At 46.6% G+C, this 19,011-nt stretch overlaps 1 protein-coding gene and 1 non-coding gene across 3 annotated transcripts in view; both read right to left on the minus strand.

Moving 5' to 3' along the window:
- The window catches only part of LOC119654371 (autophagy protein 5), a 101,295-nt gene extending 86,698 nt beyond the window's left edge, over positions 1-14,597 (minus strand). Inside the window, exons 1-5 of one of the 2 annotated variants that reach the window (XM_038059723.1) lie at positions 14,309-14,597; positions 14,150-14,249; positions 13,793-13,898; positions 13,562-13,692; positions 13,407-13,504 (exon numbers count right to left, since the gene is read on the minus strand). In XM_038059723.1, the coding sequence (XP_037915651.1) occupies positions 13,407-13,504; positions 13,562-13,692; positions 13,793-13,898; positions 14,150-14,249; positions 14,309-14,464 (591 nt within the window). In that variant the 5' untranslated portion in view covers positions 14,465-14,597. The remainder of the gene's footprint in view (positions 1-13,406; positions 13,505-13,561; positions 13,693-13,792; positions 13,899-14,149; positions 14,250-14,308) is intronic. The other variant, XM_038059724.1, reaches the window with a different exon arrangement.
- Positions 13,959-14,031, minus strand: Trnaf-gaa. Its single transcript has one exon. It is a non-coding gene; the product is annotated as a tRNA-Phe (tRNA).
- Positions 14,598-19,011: the final 4,414 nt, after the last annotated feature.

Raw genomic sequence — 19,011 nt, forward strand, 5'->3', positions numbered from 1 at the left:
AGTGCTAATTAGTGAGCAATACCGAAACAAGGACCGGCCTCATGGCATCTCGACTTATCGGGCACCGCTGCCGGGTTCGGGATGACGGCCGACTTCGTGTTCTTGCCAAAGGCCAGGGGGTTTGTCTGGATCCGGTGTTTATAGATAACGTTTTTTAGCGTTTACCTGACGCCAACTGAGACGATGCCGGACTTTCGCCGCCGGCTTGATGATGGAGCACGCCGTTTCGAGCACAGAAGGTGCACAACAAATCAAAGCAGCAACGGATAGGGCTGCAGGTGGAGCCGCGGCCTTGAATCGGCTAATAACGAATATTGGGGCCCTATATCTACTAGGAGACGTCTCCTTATAGGAGCAACGTAGTCGGATCTGCTCTGTGGCGCGGAGGTATGGGCTGATCCCCTTGACAAGAAGGTGCATCGTAACCGCCTTGCTAAAGTGCAGAGGCGAGAGCTTTGCAAGTAGCGTCTGTTTATTGCATTGTCTCCGAACCGGCCGTGGTGGTGATCACGGGAATGTTCCCCGTTGCCCTCCTTGTCATGGTGCGCAAAGCAGGCAGGAACTTTAGAGAGGTAGTTGACCGTGAAGAACGTCAACGCAACCTTACCAGGTGGTAACTTTCTTACCCAAGGGGCAGATGGACTGCGCGGCTCATCGACAATTTAGACCCGCGGTTGAACCGAACGCACGGTGAGATTGATTACTCCCTTACCCAACCTCTAAGCGCGCATAGAAGTTTTCAGTCTTGCCTGCACAGGATTGGGAAGGTGCAATCTCCTGATTGTGTGTCCTACAATGGAGTGGCGGACGACGCTGAAAACACTTTTCTCTCTTACGAGAGGTAGGACGGCTTTCGTCAACAGTTTTATGCAGACACAGGAGCCCTCTCCGGACAACATTGTCAGAGAAATGCTGAAAAGCGGTGGCAGCTAGAATCGTGTTGCGCATTATGTTCGGGCTCTTCTTATTGCGAAGAAGATTGAACTTGACCGGCGGAGGGACCGGATGATAAAGGGTTCCCTGAACTTGCAACTCCCTTCCTACCTCCCCTTCCGTTAATGACAGGGATTCCCTGACTTGAAAGTTCCTGAAAGCCGGAAGAGCGAGAGGGCTAGCCCGAAGTAATGTGTCAAACGGTTCCAGGCTAGTTCTCTGATGCCAGGGAGGTGTTTAGTTCGTAGACCGACAGCGTACTGTTGCAGGAGTCCAACACTCTGTGCGCAAACGCATTCCCCTACCCTACTCCCAAAAAAAAAAGTAGATTGAAATCACAAGACGTTAAATCAGAACTATAAGGAAAATGGCAAAGTAAAGCCAATTTTATTTCCTTGAATTAAGTGTAGGTTAGACTTGCAATATGAGGCCAGACGCTCGTGTAAGGTAGAAGCAGGTCTGGAATTCTTTGGTCACGTTTTTGTGGGACGACAAGCAAAGTTTACTTATTCAAGACTGGTAACAATAAATTGTATTTATTGTTGAACGTTCATGTAAGAAATCAATATGCGAAACGCTCCACACCCTTTCCAAGCTTACAGTTGAACCCTAACCTTTTCCTTTCCACTTCTTACACCATTGCGTACTTAGACGTGACAATTCTGTTTCAAAATACATCCCCTCCTTTTGCACACCGTTCTAAAGCGCTAGACAACCAAAGTCTCAATTTCTGCTGAAATAATTGCTTGACTATTTGCATAACTCATATCAAATTACACTGCAATAAAATGTAGACGTCGATGGCTTTCAATTGTTACGAATTATGTGAAAATGCATTCTCAAAAGGGCAGAAAGATGTCTTACTTTCCATTCGTTCACGTCCTTACTCGAATTTCGTATTTGCCTTGGGAGAAATCTCAAATAGTACCCCAGGAGACCTTGAGAACCAATAAGCTCCAAAGAAGAATTATGTTTTGAATATGGGATCATAACACCTGCTTGGGAAACTAGTCCTGAATGGTAGTAAATTGTGACCACATCTGCCTCTCTCATGGGTTATGGTTTCATTAGGTTTCCATTTATTTCTGTTTGCATAGATTCAATCCATATTTAGTAAGGACCATACTAAATACGGATTTACTTTTCGTAAAAATATGGAACGTATTGCCCAATAAATTCATTAAATTGCATGACATGCATCATCCCTTTAGACACAATCAATCTCTCATATGTCATTTACAAACTTCACGCACCCTTTATCCAGTGGTCACCCGCCTCTCAAAATCTAAATGAAGAAGCACATGGAAAAATTACAAAATTTTGCAAAATCGGGCAACATGAAAGTGCTAATAAGGCAACGAAAGCTCTTCTGATGCCGCGATCGAGAGAAAGAAACCCATGAAGGATTGCATCCTGGTCCATACTCCTATTCTGGCCTCTCCCATTTTGGAAGCGCCATCTATAGAGCTTCTTCCTATCGTTGGCATTTGTTGGACGCCATAACACAAGATATCCCCAATCTGGAAAAAACTCGAGAAAGTTCTTTTCACGTTCTCTAATCTCTAGTAGGACCTCCCTCTTATTTTTCTATAATTATTTATCAGCATGGATTTCAGATACTATTGCTACTACTTCATAATCGTCTTTATTCACACCAGCACATGCAAAAATACTAGTGAAAGAGCGATTGCATGAGGACTTGGCGAAGTTCAACTTTTCCAGTTGTACTCTATCGCGAGCTATGAAAGGTGGACCTAAAAAATTGATCTGCACCGCGTAATTGTTCGCACTTCCTGAACTACTAGCTCGTCCCAGAAGTACACTATCCGTAAATCAGCTGGTACATATTTGGACGTTGTCAAATTCTTCGGTCACCCAGATCTTATCCCTGTTTAACGATCCCTCTTGTAAGTGAAAACTCACACATTTTTACCTATTGTTCCAGCATACCCACGTGCGTTTCATCCATGAAATACCGGACTGATACTAAAGGTACGATCGGACTGTAGGCAGTCTTATCGGGGAAGACCTGGAAGCAGATCTGCAGATGCGTTTCTGGGAGCCATTTTCAGGCCTGTGGGAGGTTATTCATCGTAGAAAACAAGCCCGTTCGAGGGACTTCGTGGAATGGTATGAGGGTGTTCAGACAATTGTAAAACGTCTGAGGCACCCACCTAGATAGGTAGAGCTCACAAAAACGTTGTGGCAGGACCTATTGCTAACAACTCGACGAGCTAATACGACTCGTTCAAAGAAGGACGTCTGCCACTTAACCTCTTCTAGAACCTTAACCTCTTCTAGAACTCCTCAAGATCATTTTGAGCCGACCGACTCCGAGCCTGACGTAGGATTTCCGAGCGAGAATCAAATGTCAATGCAAAAGCAGTGGCTGGTCTCCTTGAGGACCACCTTCGTTTCTGTTATGGATGTTCCGCATCTTAAGTCCTGAAGCCCTAATCTGCACACCGCCAAAAAACTGTGGAACACGATCGGCAGAAACGTCAGAGGCCAGGGTCCGACGCATCATAGCTGTAGGTGATTTCCAGACAAAAATTCAAAATGACGTAGCTCATCGTGGAAAAGCAAAAGAGCATGCCAATGCCGATTACAAGTTGGTTATCAGTCCCAATACAAACAGCATATTTTTGGCTTGATATGACGCACAGGTCCTGATCTCCAAATCATTGGCTATGATCACAGTTCCCCCTCAAGAACAAAAAAGGAAACAAATTTTCTCATCCTTCACTTTTTGTGAGCAGCATTTTTACGCCGCCATTCAATAACTTTTTGTCACCTTTTTCATTGCCATGCCCATTTAATTCTATAAGCATCTGGGCTTTTCATGCTTATATACGATTCCATGGATTCGAAACTGTCTAATTTCTTATTTAGAATTTTTCTCATCAACGTCACCTTTCTCACAACTCCATCGTCTTCGAACCTTTTCTTTGAGCTTTGACAATCATCTTTTACTGTTGTCGCAGGACAAATGTAAACAAAAATCATCGGCAGTTAACATATGACATGGCAGCTGACACGTTCGTAAACTCAGTTATGAACCTGATAACGGCGACCTGCGCAGCTTCCATGCCCAGCAGGGCATCGATACGTGGTAAACCTTCTATGTATTGGAGGACTACGGAAATTGCAGAGCTCCGGAAGGAGTGTCACAGACTCCGCCCCTTGACACAACGTCTAAACGACCGGGAGAAGGCATGTACCATAATTACAGAGTGCAGATCAGCCAAAAGGAGACTCCGCATCACAATAAACAGGAGCAAAACTCGCTGTTGACAGCATCTGGTCGACGAAGTGATTGGGAACTCGTGGGGATTCGATTTCAAACTGGTAACCTGAAAAATCAGGTCTCTGTGTGAGATCTGTTCACTTAAGGCCGAGCAGATGGACCGCGTCGGGATGATGACGTCAGCGCGAAGAGCGCCAAGGACTGCCCACTTATCTCTATAAAAGAGTTGGAACAGGCAGCCCTCTTTATGAAAAAAAGAAGGTGCCAGGACCCGATGGTATCCCAGCAGAGGTATGCAAACTGGTGTTCCAACATCGGCCAGACCTACTGCTTATCGCATTCAAAGCGTTCCTGAAAAAGAGTATTTTCCCTGCTCGTTGAAAAGTGGCGAGGCTTCCGCTAATAAGCAGAGGGAAACGCGACCATGAATTGTGGTTTTCATACCGCCCACTTTGTATGCTGCCGGAGCCTTATCCCCATGGCAGTTCGGTTTAAGAGCAGGGAAATCCACAGTTCATGCAAGTCGTGGATGCCGTTTGTTGAGCGGAGGCACATAACCGCCGAGCTCGACGGGTGGTGCACTAGACAATATTTTCCACCTGCCGAATTATCTCTTACGGATATTGAGGGACTATTTATGGAAGCGCTCCCTGCTCTCGTGCCTGGTCAGTTATGCAGATGATGTCGCGGCGTTTGTGGCTGGACGTACTGTCGAACAGGCGCAAAGCAGACTCGGCATATTGATGCGATGAGTAAGTGGATGGATGGCTGCACATGGTAACAACCTTGCACTGAAAAAAAAACCGAAGTATATATATATATATAAATCGTTCGGCGAGTTGATAATCGTGTCAAAACCAACGGTAAAGTATCTTGGACTTACTGTTGACTCAAAGATAAGCTTTTCTGAGCAAATCAAAGCAGCAGCGAAGAAGGCTTCAGTTGGAGTTTCGCGTTAAGTAGGCTAATGGCAAATATTGGGGGTCCTACGTCTAGCAAGCGACGTCTCCTGATGAGTTCAACCCAGTCTGTCCTGCTCTACGGCGCAGAGGTATGGCTTACGGATCTTGGCAATTAGGTATATCGTCAGAGTCTCGCGCAAGTACAGAGACAGGGAGCTTTACAGGTGGCGGCTGGGTACCGCACTTTATCTGAAGCGGCCGTGATGGTGATCGCGGGAGTGATCCTCGTTACCCTTCTTGCTAACCCACCCTAGATGGGGGGCAACTCTTTTGGTAAAATGAAAATATTATAGAAGCAGGTGGACGGCGCGGCTCATTAGCAACTTAGATGCGTGGCTGACTCAGAAGCATTTCCTTACCCAGTTCTTAAGTGTCCTTAAGTGCAAGTGTGCAACGTTCGGGTTAGACGGGTTAGAGCTCGCCCGGTGGAGAAGCCCGATGGTAGTGGATACCTTGAACTGACAGTTCCCTTCCTCCTCCCCCCTCCCGTTGGTGAAAGGAATTCCCTGATTTGAAGGCTCCGCAAGGTGGGAGAGTTCAGAGGCTAGCCCGAAGAAATGTGACAAACGGTTCCGGGCTAGCTCTATGACGATGGGGAAGTAGTTAGTTGGTAGTCCGACAACGTACCGTTGCGAGAGTCCAACACTCTGTGCGGAAATACGTTCACCTACCCTAACTCAAAAAAGATATGATAACAAAGAAGCACTAAAGTTGAAGCTGATGAAACAAAGTGCTCAGTAATTATTGCATTTATCCTATCAATTGAGACCATTTTCAACTAAAAAGTACTCCAGCTAATAGATGAAATCCCATAATTATGCGATCCACTGTTAAACACTGTTCGATTAGCAAACATTAACAACTAAATAGTTCAAAAATACACAGAAGAGCGAGTAAATGAGTGAACTTTTGCCAAGTGGTGTTAGCTAAGCAGCGAAAGAATTGTCAAATCCAGCTAAAAATACACCCCAAGATTTATATAGATTGCATGGCGCTAAGTGTTGTTGGTGGTTTTAATAGAATTACGTTTTCCCTCTATCTGTTTTTTGTTTTATTTTCACTTAGAATTGGTCTTGTCAGACATTGTATGTGATATATTGCCGTGGTCGGCGGGGCGAAAAATATTTAGAGAGTTTCGTAGATAACAAATAAACAGCAAAACGAGTGTACGATATTCGTAAATAATATCTGGTTTGCACTTCATGGTCTGGTCTTCTAAGAGATTGTACGTAATTTTTCGCTTTTTACTTTACTTTTGTCCAATATCAGTTGGGATTCCTCAACATGCGCCCGTACACATGACATGATATCGCACGTTGTAAACTGATGTAAACGCTACTAATTGAATTCGTTTTAAAGGCGTTATTTCGTTAGCATATCACCTTTAGAGAATTTATTAGCACTTTCGTGTTGTACTTAGAGATACCTAGGAATAACAACTAACGATTTCTCGTCTGAACGTGAAGCTAATAAGTTTTGGGGGATTGCAATTAAGTAATAAGTACCCAATTGCTCATTGCTCATCTGTACGAAAGGTCCCACCTATTAATGAAATGTGCAAATATCCAAACAACATAAACAGGGAAAACCTCGTATGTTTCAAGGATTAAAAGTTGATTACTCACATCAACAATTTTTTTATCTATTACTCCATTTTGAAGAGACGTTGCTTTAAGAGACTTAAAAATGCTTATTTGAATGGATGAGCCGCATTCCCGTTGAACGCGATCAACCATGTGGCCAGACCTACGCCCAAAAACAGAAAAAGTTTGTGTAACGCCACTTCAGTGTCCTTCATTTGCACGCTTGGTTCCAAGAACGAAAAACAAAAGGAAAATTATTCATTTCACTTAGGAAATCATCCCAATCAGATGTCCAAGCCAAGCAACACCCAACAGCTCCTCTACACACTATCAGCACTCGTTAAGCGAGAGCAAAATGGACAAAATTTCTTAGCTTCGATACTCTGTTTAACATGATTTTTCACTACAGATTTGAAAAACATCATTTGGAATTCCACCAAAATTTTCTGTTTGTATCCGTCATCCTCAGTTGAGTTTGGCTCAACTTCATCGATCCCAAAAATTTTCTCTCAATTAAAAGGACGCAAGCGCCCGTCATAAGGACCAAAAACTTCTTTGATCAGTCAGGTCGTCCAGTCCCCCAGAAACAAAAAACCAAAAAATTTCTCCCTTTAGACAATAGACCAAAAATTTCAACTCCTGCGCACAACAACATAGACCTCATTTGCCGTATTGCGAATAATGTAGAGCATATTCGAAAATTTCACAACATTATATAAAAAAAATATTTCTCTATTGCCTGCACCGACCCGCTAGGTAAAATGCATTGAATTACACGCTACCATGGAAATGTACATAGCATTGTAAAGGATCAATGATTTTAAGGTTTATGGGTTTTGAGTAAAAAATTTCGAAGCCATACGCAAAAGGCGCAGGAAACAAATCTGCGAAACATGGTGTATATGAAAAACCACAGATAATTTTTGTTTCACTTCGAAGTTCCGAGAATGGTATCCACGATGGAACATAAGACCTGGGAAACGCCTGCTGGACCAATACCAACAGCTCTACTGCCAAACCCTATCTCCACCTCCACGCGGTGATCGCTGGGAGCTCTTTCTTAACGAGAAGCTACAGACGGAGAAGGATGAAGGCGAGTCTCCCGCGCCTAAAAACAGGACAAATTGCACCACTATCACTATTTCGTTGGCATGGTGCTCCGAGCTCGAATTACAACACCACCTACAATCCCCTCTGACAATCAGGTGAAAGTGAGTACTGAAGCAATTCACAACACAGTCCTCTGTAACACCTATAAAAAGGAAATGGATACAGCAATAACCGCAGCTAACAGACGTCCTGGAGATGAAGCATCAACAAATGATCTTCACAACCACCTGAAAAGAGTTATCATTGATACCGTCAAAAACATACTTGGCTCCATCCGCAAGAATAGTCGGAACGGCTGGTTTGACGATGAATATAAGCTAAGCTACGGAACGTAAGAATGCTGCATACCGAGTAATGTTGCATTTTCAGAGAATGCGGGCACTCGCAGAGACCTACCAAGAACTCCGTGGAGCGGAGAAACGACTTCACAGACGGAAAAAGGAAGCCTGGCAGCATCAACAGGTCTGTGAACTCGAAAAGTACAGGGAGCAATCGCACCAGGCGCGGAAGTTTTACCAACAAGTCAGCAGGATGAAGTCGTATACACCTCGATGCTCATCATGCCGAGACAAAGAGATAAATCTGATTTCCGACAGAATGGGAATATTGGAGCGATGGGTTGAGTACTTTGATGAGCTACTGAACAACCAGAACATCGGCGAGTTGGAGGTCCCGCCAACTGAAGACGACAGACAAATACTGCCACCACTAAGTATAGAAGAACGAACTGCAATTCATCGGTCTAAAAATCATAAGTCGCCAGGAACCCATGGAATTACAGCCAAATTGATTAAATATGGAGGCGACCAGTTACACCAAGTGGTTCATCAACTTGTGCCTCCGAAAGAATCCTCCGAAGAATTTTTGGCCCCCTACATGAGGATGAACGATTCCGTAGCCTACATAACGACGAAATCTATGAGCGACCGTCAAGTTGGGGACAAAATCCGGCTCAATAGGTTACGGTGGGCGGGTCACTTAATCCGTATGGATGAGGATCCCACCCGGAAAGTCGATAAGGGCAATATCTATGGTAGAAAAAGAAGATGAGGCAGACGCTGCCAAAGACGGAGCGATGGCGTAGGTCAGGACGCCAGACAGCTTTTAGGGATATCGAGTTGGTGGACCTCGGCGCAAAACCGATATGTCTGGAGTTCCTTATTAAGGCAGGCCGAGACCGGATACCGGTTGTTGCGTCGTTGATGATGATGATAATTGGTGACCCCGAAGAACTCGGAGCAGGACCAGTTCGAGCTGTTTTTTGTGTGCCGCTCGTTACGAAGACGGCGAAAGGTAGCAAAATCTTGCGCCAGAAGGAGACAGATGCAGCACCGCGAAACGCGGCTTCGAATGAGCGATCGAAAGGAATTCTGCCGAGGACGCCCCGTATCAGCGCCGACTGGAAGGTTCGTGCCGTTTATTTCGCTGGGAGAGACGCGAAAAATTCCGTTGGTTTTTGTGTGCCCCCGATGCCTAGTGCTGAAATCATTGATGAGATCGTTGAGCCGCCAGCCTCTAAGGAAAGGAAACTGCCTTCGACGATGTCACCGCAGGGAGCCGGAGCCGCCGTCAAGAACCAATTGCAAGCTCAGGAGCGCCAACCTTTAAAAAAAAAACACTGTCAGTGCAAGACGCCGCATAAGGCCACAACGAGGTATCATCCAATGACATCACCAGCAGCAACATAATCAACAAGCGCCTCATCAACAACAACTTATATTATTAAATAAATTAAGTCATTATTCTTTTTGTAACTTTTTGTTAACATTAATAATCATTATAGAAGCCCCGCAAGAGACGGCGACGATATTCTTTTTTAAAAATTCATCGTTGGAATTCCGCCCTCTTGGCGAGTTGTTTTTTATTTATTTTGGTCTGCGCTTCAAACGTCCGCTCCGGAGGGCGCCGGTGGTTTCTCTTTTCTCGTTCGTACGGACATCTGGGGGTGCGATCTGCCGTCGTCAAATTAGGGTCTGCTAAAATTCGGTACAGCCGCGTCTTCGACTCAACTCACATCATTAAACTTAGCTTTTGTCATGTCGCTAGACAACAAAGAGGCGGCAGGCCCACTGTACGCGTCCCTCCCTTTTGGCGAAGGAATCTGGAGCTGTGGTTCGTCCATCTAGAGGCGCGATTCCAGATGTCCGGAATCACAGCAGACGCGAGGAAATTCAACTACGCCATTGTGGGCCTGAATGGGAAGTCCACCCTCCTGGTGGCCGACATTGTCAAGTCGACCTCCCACAGCTTATTAAAAACGGAGCGCCTGTCGGTAAGTGAGTCAGCTAAGCTGGATCAGTTGCTGGTAGGTTTGACGTTGAAGGATCGAACTCCCATTAAATTGGTCGACGAAATGAGGCAACCGGGTGGGAGCAAGATCGACGACGACCTGATGAAGTCGCTCTGACTGCGACGACTTCCGGAGAGCACCCCGGCGGTCCTCGCGTGCGTCTCCGGTTCTTTGGAGGCGCTGGCAGCTGCGACTGATAAGGTGCATGAGATGCATGCGCGTCCCACGATAGCGGCCGTTCAGCAGCCTTCCAATGAATTAGGCGAGCTAAAGCGTGAGATGGCTGCTCGTGTGGCCAGCATGGCGGAGAGGAGGGCGACGCTGGACACTCAGCGTTCGGGCGGCAGGTCGCGAGCTCGCTCGCGGTCTACTGTTCGAAAAGGGCGATCAGATAGCAGGTCCTCAGGACAACCTACGGACCGAAGCATTTGTTGGTATCATCGTAGATTCGGCGAAAAAGCTACCAAATGTACCAAATGCTCCCCTGTAAATTCGCTCTCACTATGGGTTACTAGTGGACTAGTCTTAATTCGTCAGGCCGAATCTCATCCCACCCCAACAACAGTCTTTCCGTACTTTTGGAGAACATTACACCAGTAGTACATTAAACCAGCGAAGCACAATGTGCAGCACCACATTAACACTACTAGTTCCCCTATCTTGTCAAAGGTGCGTCCTCTGCCAGCCCAGAAGCTGTCTATTTCGCGGAAAGAGTTCGAGCAACTTCTGCAACAGGGTATCTACAGACCCTCAGACAGCTATTTGTCCTCCCCACTCCATATGGTCCCTAAGCCAAACGGCGAATGGGGCCCCAGTGGGGATTATAGAAGGCTAAACGGAGACTGTTCCAGACCGATATCCCGTTCCACGACTTTGCGCATCATCTCGCAAACTGTCGCATCTTTTCGACCTTGGACTTAACCAAGGCGTATCAACAAATCCCTTTAGCTCCGGAAGACATTCCAAAGACGGCAATATGCACACCCTTTGGACTCTTCGAGTTCACGCGGATGACTTTCGGGTTGTGCAATGCGGCGCAAACCTTTCAAAGGTTCATTCACTCGGTCCTGGGAAATCTCGACTTTTGTTTCGTGTATTTGGATGATGTTTTGGTCGCTTCTTCCTCGGAGTCTGAGCATTTAGTCCATCTCGAGTGCATTTTTCAATGTCTCCTTGAGGCCGGTTTAGTCCTAAACGTTGATAAATGCAAGTTTCTCCAGACACAGGTGAGATTTCTCGGCTACTTCATTTCCCCTGAGGGAATACAGCCCGACCCAGACAAGGTGCAAGCGATCACAAGCTTCCCGCGTCCGAAAACTGTGAAGGAGTTGCGGAGGTTCTTGGAAATGCTAAACTTCTATCATCGTTTCCTGCCCAAGGCTGCCCAACACCAGTCCGTTTTGAACGTGTACTTGTCTGGCCCCAAAACAAAAGACACACGAGAGATTGTGTGGTCTGAAGAGGCTGTCGGCGCGTTTAATAAATCCCGACAGCAGCTGGCTGACACTACACTCTTGGCATTTCCTCGACAAGCTGCACCCCTAGCCATTTTTGTTGATGCCTCTGACATCGCATAGGTGCTGCTCTTCACCAAAAGGTGAATCAAGTCTGGCAGCCGTTGAGCTTCTTCTCCAGACAGTTAAACCCCGCTCAACAGAAATACAGCACCTATAATGAAGTACTGCTCGCCGCGTATTTGAGCATTAAGTACTTCCGTTTCTCCCTAGAAGGCAGGCCGTTCACAGTGTTCACGGACCATAAGCCTCTCACATATGCTTTGAAACAAAAGCCCCACAAAGTGTCGCCTCGTCAGCTTCGACACCTGAGCTTTATAAGCCAGTTCACTTCCGACATACAGCACATGTCCGGCAAGGACAACACAGTTGCTGACGCTTTGTCACGTGTGTCCGAGGCTAACATCCCCGCCTCAGTCGACTTCTCGGCCATCGCCAAGGCGCAAGATGATGACGCAGTACTTCAGAACCTCAAATCCAACCCCAAATACAGATTTCGAGATTTGCCCATCTTCGGCTCGAACTTCTCTCTCTGCCGCGAGTACTCGGAAAAGGGACCCCAGCCATACATTCCGACCACCTTTTGCAAGGAAGTGTTCCACCCAGTTCACTACTTAGTGTATCCAGGCATCAGGACGACAAAACGGCTAATCACCGAAAAATACTTCTGGCCCTCCATGAATAAGGACGTCAACTCCTGGGCCAGAGAGTGCATCGCATGCCAGAAGTGTAAGGCCGCCAGGCATGTAAGAAAAGAAATGGACTACCAAGCGATTGCACACAATACACCTCGACCTCGTAGGCCCTTTGCGAGACTTGCATGGTTTCAGGTATTGCCTCACAATCATCGACAGATTTACGCGATGGCCTGATGCAATACCTCTAAATGACATTACGGGGCAATCTTGCGCTGAAACCCTCTATCGAGAGTCGATCCCTCGCTGCTGGTGTCCCAGCAGTGGTCATTACTGACCAGGGAATGCAATTTGAGTCCACCCTTTTCTCGGAGTTAGGCAAACTTCTGGGATTCAAACGCCAGCGGACTATGGCATACCAACCGGGATGCTAGAGCGTTGGCACCGTACGCTGAAAGCCGCCATTATGGCGCGCGACGATGAGTCCTGGACTCAAGTCTTGCCTCTCGTCCTACTTGGCCTCCGAACAACCCGCTTAGAGGAATTTACTGCCAGCCCCGCTCCCAAGTGATCCGGTCTTCGACAAGAGATCGGGTCTCACGAATTCGGGATTGCTGCGCCTGCTGAAAGACAACCTTCGCCGCCTTAAACCCACACCTCCCACCCGACACACATCCGCAGCTCCTTGCGCTCCCAAGGAACTCCACGCACGTCCTGGTCAGGACGGATGCTGTCCGGAAGCCGCTGCAGCCTCCATACGAAAATCCGCACCGTGTTCTCGAGAGGGGAGAACATTTCTTCCAGCTCGAGATCGGGGGACACAAAAAGGCTGTTTCCTTGCGCCCAAAGCAACGTCGAGTTCGCTTCGCCGGAATGAGGGGGAACGCAGTTCCGGGTTCGGTCGCTGAAACCTCTAGGTTTCGTCTGGAGGCGGAGTGATGTGGCGCAGCAGGGTTAGCTAGTAGACCTGAGGAGAGTGGACACATATAGTCACAAACCCTTAACGAAGATCATGCGGATCGGGTCCGACTATCGCTTTCTAATTCTGACCAGAGTCTTAAACATAAATGGCTCTCCGTAATCATGAACATGAGGCGAAGAGACCGAGATGAAAGGCAAAAATCTTCCTTACCTCATTGTAAAACCTAACTGGAATGTGTTTGAAGCACTCTTGTTCGCCCACTGGTTCCATGAGCCGCCTGTTCACAGCCCAGAATTGATCGAACTTATCTGAAAAGAATATTGCACCAAATAAACGCATTTCGCTCTCGGACAAAGTACCATTACCATTACCGTTAACTAATCCTAACCAGAGTTGATTGTGGTCCTTCTTCTGCATTGCGGAAACAACCTGTCCACGATGTTTGAGCACGTCAGCCTCCTTCAAGCAGGACATAAAGTGGGATTCAACTAGTTCTCTGGAAAATGAAAACAGCGATAAAGGGGGAAAGTTGGTAGTTTCAAACTATGCAAGGGGGATCAATGGCAGCTTCCTTATTTTCCCCGACTTCTACTCACTTTGAGGAAAACTTAAACAGAATATCCTCCGGGAATTTAGAGAAGTGTATGGTTATGCTCCATGGCAAGCCGTCGTCCTCTGGGTGGAGTAAATCGTACAGAACACCTAAAACGAAAAAAATCTTAAAGGACTCCATTTATATGAAGAGTAAAAGAAAAAAGTGACTGCCGAAACCCGGGATTGAACCGGGGACCTTTAGATCTTCAGTCTAACGCTCTCCCAACTGAGCTATTTCGGCGGCGAGAGTGGTTCTTCTCCATGCTAAGTTCAAAACCACCCGAAATAGTTCAGCGTAAACAAAAGGTAACCAAAGCCCATCACGACCATAAACAAAGCCAAAAACCAGCTCCACTAACCGATTGGATAATGCGACTTCAGTGGGGTTCCATTGCTGTCGAACCAAATCTCGCCGTCCTGCAGCTCGTTTGAAATATACTTCGTAAAATACTTCTTCACCTGAAACAGAGAAAATTAGCAACAACAAGTCATGACACAGACGAGACTCTTAGCAATACCTTATCAGTGACCAATGGCAAGTAACTGAGACGCGACACCATCAAGTAGAAATCCTCTGGTTGCTGCAGTCCAACCACCTCGTCAGGATCGGCCTGGAAACACACGGGAACCTGCCCCTCCCACACTATCCGCAACACTTCTCGATCGTTAGCCATTGGACGCGAATATTGAGGACTTTTAAGCCAATCTTAACCCGGCGAACGACTGCAAATTCAAACACAGAAATCGCGTGGCGGACGAATATCGAATTGTCCACGGCCTGTCTACAGCTGACTTTGACGTTTAATTGTATACGATGATGGTGGGGTACTAGCGCTATGTTGCTGACTCATCCGCACAACACGAAAATTGATTAATTCAGTGGCGCAAACCAGAGAGATACATTGGAGATGAATACCGAAGCTTAGTAGAGGCAGAATCCACAAATGTTAAAATGAATCGGTACAATCTGCCAGTTAGGACAACATCCATAGTTAATGTCGTTTATATAGATTCAAACCAACATTTAAATAGCATTATGAATACGGACATGAACAACATGTTCGTTCAGTAAAGACATGAACCATTTTATATCTAGGGAGCAAACTACTACTATATACTGTGTTCTCGAGTCCTTAGGTATGGCATACGTCAATGATGAAAAACTCAGCTCTTAAAAAAGTAACAAAAACGGTTTTATTCAAGGGAAAAGGAATTTAAGAAATTTAACGAATTGTAGGTTATGTGTTAACCCGATGGCTGCTTCAATTCTGCCGGTCGATACGTGCGACATTGTATGGCACACTAACTCCAATGAAGGCACTTTAAGTTTAACCACCGCATCCTTGTAACGCTGCCACTGACATGAATTCACACGATCGAACCGCTTTATGGTTTGCACAAGTGGAGGCACAATTCGCCACCCATCGTGTCGTTACCGACATAAGAAAGTTCCACGCCGTCGTCACCTCACTTGACTCTTCGGTACTAGGTCATTGAAAAAGCGCCGTTCTCCGACAAGTACGGTGAGTTAAAAAGGCAGCGTATAGCACGTTTCGCAGATACTAACGAAAATAGATTAACCAAAGTGCTGACTGAACTCGAATTAGGTGACAAAAAGCCCTCGGTTCTACTCTGTGAGATGACATCTTTGACTGAAGACCAACTCTCTAGTGACGCCATTAAACCTCTTTGGTTTCGGAGACTGGGCGCTCGAGTTCAAGCTATACTTACGGTTGCAGATCGGGTTGAAACCACAATCGTGGCTGACATGGCTGACAGAATACTTGTAGAATGCAATTCAACTTGTTAGCACTGATGAAGGGAACAAATGGTTCCCGAAATATCGGTTTTTGCAAGAATAAATATTCACGCCAACGAAAAAGAAACAACAAGTTTTTATTATTTCAAATAATTAAACGTTGGAAACACCGCATAATTTCACTAAAATCGATCCTTGAAGTTAAGTGGAGTCAGTCCACAGTCTGCCTTACAGACAGCCGCATGCAAGGGACTCGCCTGCTTTTTGCTGTAAAAGTAAGCGCGCAGCGAGTCGACTTGGCGATGATATTGTGCTGCCACGTCAACCATGCTCCTACCTCTGATATCACGAGGCAGTTCCATTCGTTCCACAGCAAAGTTTGGATGAGGAATTCGAAATTTGAGCATAGTTGTTCGTATCCACTGCTGGACGGTTTCCAGATCGGTCTTCGTCCACGGCTTTATTCCGAATGCAAAAGCTAGTGAAAGGATAACGAATATATTCAAAGCGCTCATTTTATTCTTCCCCGAGAGGTGCGATTTCAGCACCAGCTTTACACGTCGCAGGAATTCGGACAGCAGAGCATCCTTCAGAACACCAACTCGAGCATGGGTTCCTTGCAAAATTCCTAGATACTTGTAGAAATCTGTCTCGGTTATAGTTTCGATGTGGAGGTCGCCAATGCTATGTCATAAGACCAGCTGAAGTGATGAAATCAAATAACTTCTCCCCTCTTGGGTTGCATTTGCTACTGCCCCAACAAAAATGTTGAGCATTCGCATCGCAACCAATTAACAGCTCGAGACTACTTGATTCTGTATACGCCACCAGATCCCTAAGCTCTTGCGTCAGTGGAAGATACAAAGAATCATAGGGTAAATCAGCGGAGGCAACTATGATGTTTTTCCTCTCGCCATTTATCTGGTATTGTATGATGACGGTAGCTAAGTCCTGGGAACAATATTGTCTCAGCATAGTTGCCTCTAACCGTCTTGACATCAGGACGCAAGCTCTCGGTCTTATGGATCTTTCGTCGTAGAAGATCCTAGCCCCCTTTACTGATCCAATACCACAGATTCTGTTAAATCGAACCCAAGGCTCTTGCATCAGAAAAATGTACTGGAAAGCCTGCAGTTTCGCCAGCCTCGCTGCCAACAGATAGGAGGAGGCTTTGGCATGCTGCAGCTTGATTTGACCAATCTTTATGTTTTCCGACATAAACTTAGTCCATTGTGTTATGGAAAACAGTTAGAAGCGTATGCGGCAGTCCGCGTGTGACGGGGTTTGCCCCACACCGTACCACCAGAGACTCGATCCCCTCGTGATTGATTTCTCTGAGAAAAGCCGTACTTGGAAGTACCGCAATTCCCATGTTCTCATCCACGGAAGATCTCATTTCATCCCGCAGAGCATTCGTCTGTTTTCCACTTAGCACCTTAATTGGTTTGCAGTGTCCGAGTTGCATAGATTCGATCACTCGAACTGGCATCAAGTCAGTTCCGTTCACGTCTCTGGCTTCCCTTCTTTTCGCCTGTTCCTTGGAAGGTGTAAGAGAAGTTACTAGCAGGTAGGATTCACTCTGTAGTCCCTTCCCCAGTGCGAGCCCCCATACGGGGGTAAGGTAGACACTCGAGGACTGCTTGGGAAACATTCTCCGTTGACGGTTGCAGGTCAGCTCCCGCTTCCGCGAACGCTGGCTTGGTCTGACACTCATACACGTTAACTCGGCGTTCGTTCACGTCGACTTCGTAAAAGATGTCCGACAAGCGCTAAAAGACTTTATGTGGTCCAGAGTAAGGCGGCGACAGAGGCTTCCGCGCGGCATCCACGTGCAGAAAGACGTGAGTGCATGTGGTAAGCTTTTTATTCACGAAAGATCTCTGTCGATTTCGGTAGGTCATCGGTACTGGGCGGACTTCACGCATAACGTTGTGCAGATTGTTAAGGAACTCGTGGGGCCCGTTGATTCATTGCTGGGAACGAGGAATTCTCTTAGGAGTGACAGGGTAGTTCCGTAGTGCATCTCCGCGCACGAAGCGTCCAGGCCCCCCTTACAGCTAGTACGAAGGACGTTGGGCAGTATGTCTGGCCAGGCAGGATTTTGCCCGTGACACACAATTGCGTCCTTAAGTGCGCAATGCAAACGTTTGACAATTCCGTTTGACGCGAGAAAATAAGGCGCCGTCCTGGTCCTAGAGCATTCAATGAAGTTAGCTAGTGACTTAAACAAGGCCGACTCGAATTGACTACCCGGATCCGCTGTAATCATACGAGGCGTTCCGTAGCGAGCAACCCAGTTGTTGTAGAAGGCCTTTGCCACGGAGTCTGCAGTCTGGTCAACCATTGGAATCGCCTCATGCCACCTGGAGAACCGGTTGATCAGTCAGTCAAGCAATACCTGAAACCTTGGGAAACAGTCGAGGGACTTATGATGTCTAGATGGACGTGTTGAAAACACTCATCGGGTACCGGAAACGTCAGGAACAGCTCCGTTTGGTAGCGAGAGATCTTCGGTATACAAGCGAATGCGGACATTCCCTTCCAGTCCACACGAACTTCTTTGCGATGGTTTTGCACGTGGAACGGTCGTTTGTCGAATATTTTCCTGCTTAACGATGCGGGGACGAGGGACTGCAAACATTCAGGAGACACATCGCAAACGATCACCTTGTCTGAACCGCACCGTTTGGATAACAGCTTCCGTAACTCCGTGTCCAGGGATTGTTCATGGGACAGCTCAGCTTCGCTGATGAAAGCAAACATTTAGATGGTTTCGATACGGGAGAGTGCATCTGCTACTTCGTTGCTTGAACCAGGAATGAAACGAAAGTCCGTTGTAAACTGAGATATGTAGTTGGGATGTCGCTGTTGCCCCGTCGAAGCCTTGTCTGAGCAAACGCGTATGTCAATGGCATAAAGTCTGTTAACACAAAGAACTTAGAACCCTCTAGATAGTGAGGGAAGTGACGGACGCTGCTGTAAATCACCAACAACTCGGGATCGTACGCGATGTATTTCGCATCGGGTACTTATCCGGGTTGATCACAATGCTGGGGGGGCGGTAGTCTCCGCACGGGCACCAGGAACCGCCTTTTTTGGCACGAGGTGTAAGGGGCTTGCCAAGGGACTTTTGTAAGGTCGGCAGTTAAGTCCTTGAGGGTTTTACGTGAGCACCTGTCTGGAAGACTTAATCCCACGGTCTTCTTAGGATACGGATGGGCTCTGAGGTATTAGCACCCTCAGATGTACGCACTGATATGGTGGTATGCCACCCTTCCATGACTGTCGCCAAAAAGTTTATTAGTTTCGGATCAATGCGATACAGATGTAGGGCATCGATTAGCCAGGTATGCGGGACGCTATCAAAAGCCTTAGCATAATCGATATAATAACTAAAAAGGTTTCTTTCGCCTCTAGTTGCTTGTCCTACAACTACCGAGTCGATAATGAGTTGCTCTTTGC

This window comes from Hermetia illucens, chromosome 4 (genome assembly GCF_905115235.1).
Source record: "Hermetia illucens chromosome 4, iHerIll2.2.curated.20191125, whole genome shotgun sequence".
Classification (NCBI taxonomy): domain Eukaryota; kingdom Metazoa; phylum Arthropoda; class Insecta; order Diptera; family Stratiomyidae; genus Hermetia; species Hermetia illucens.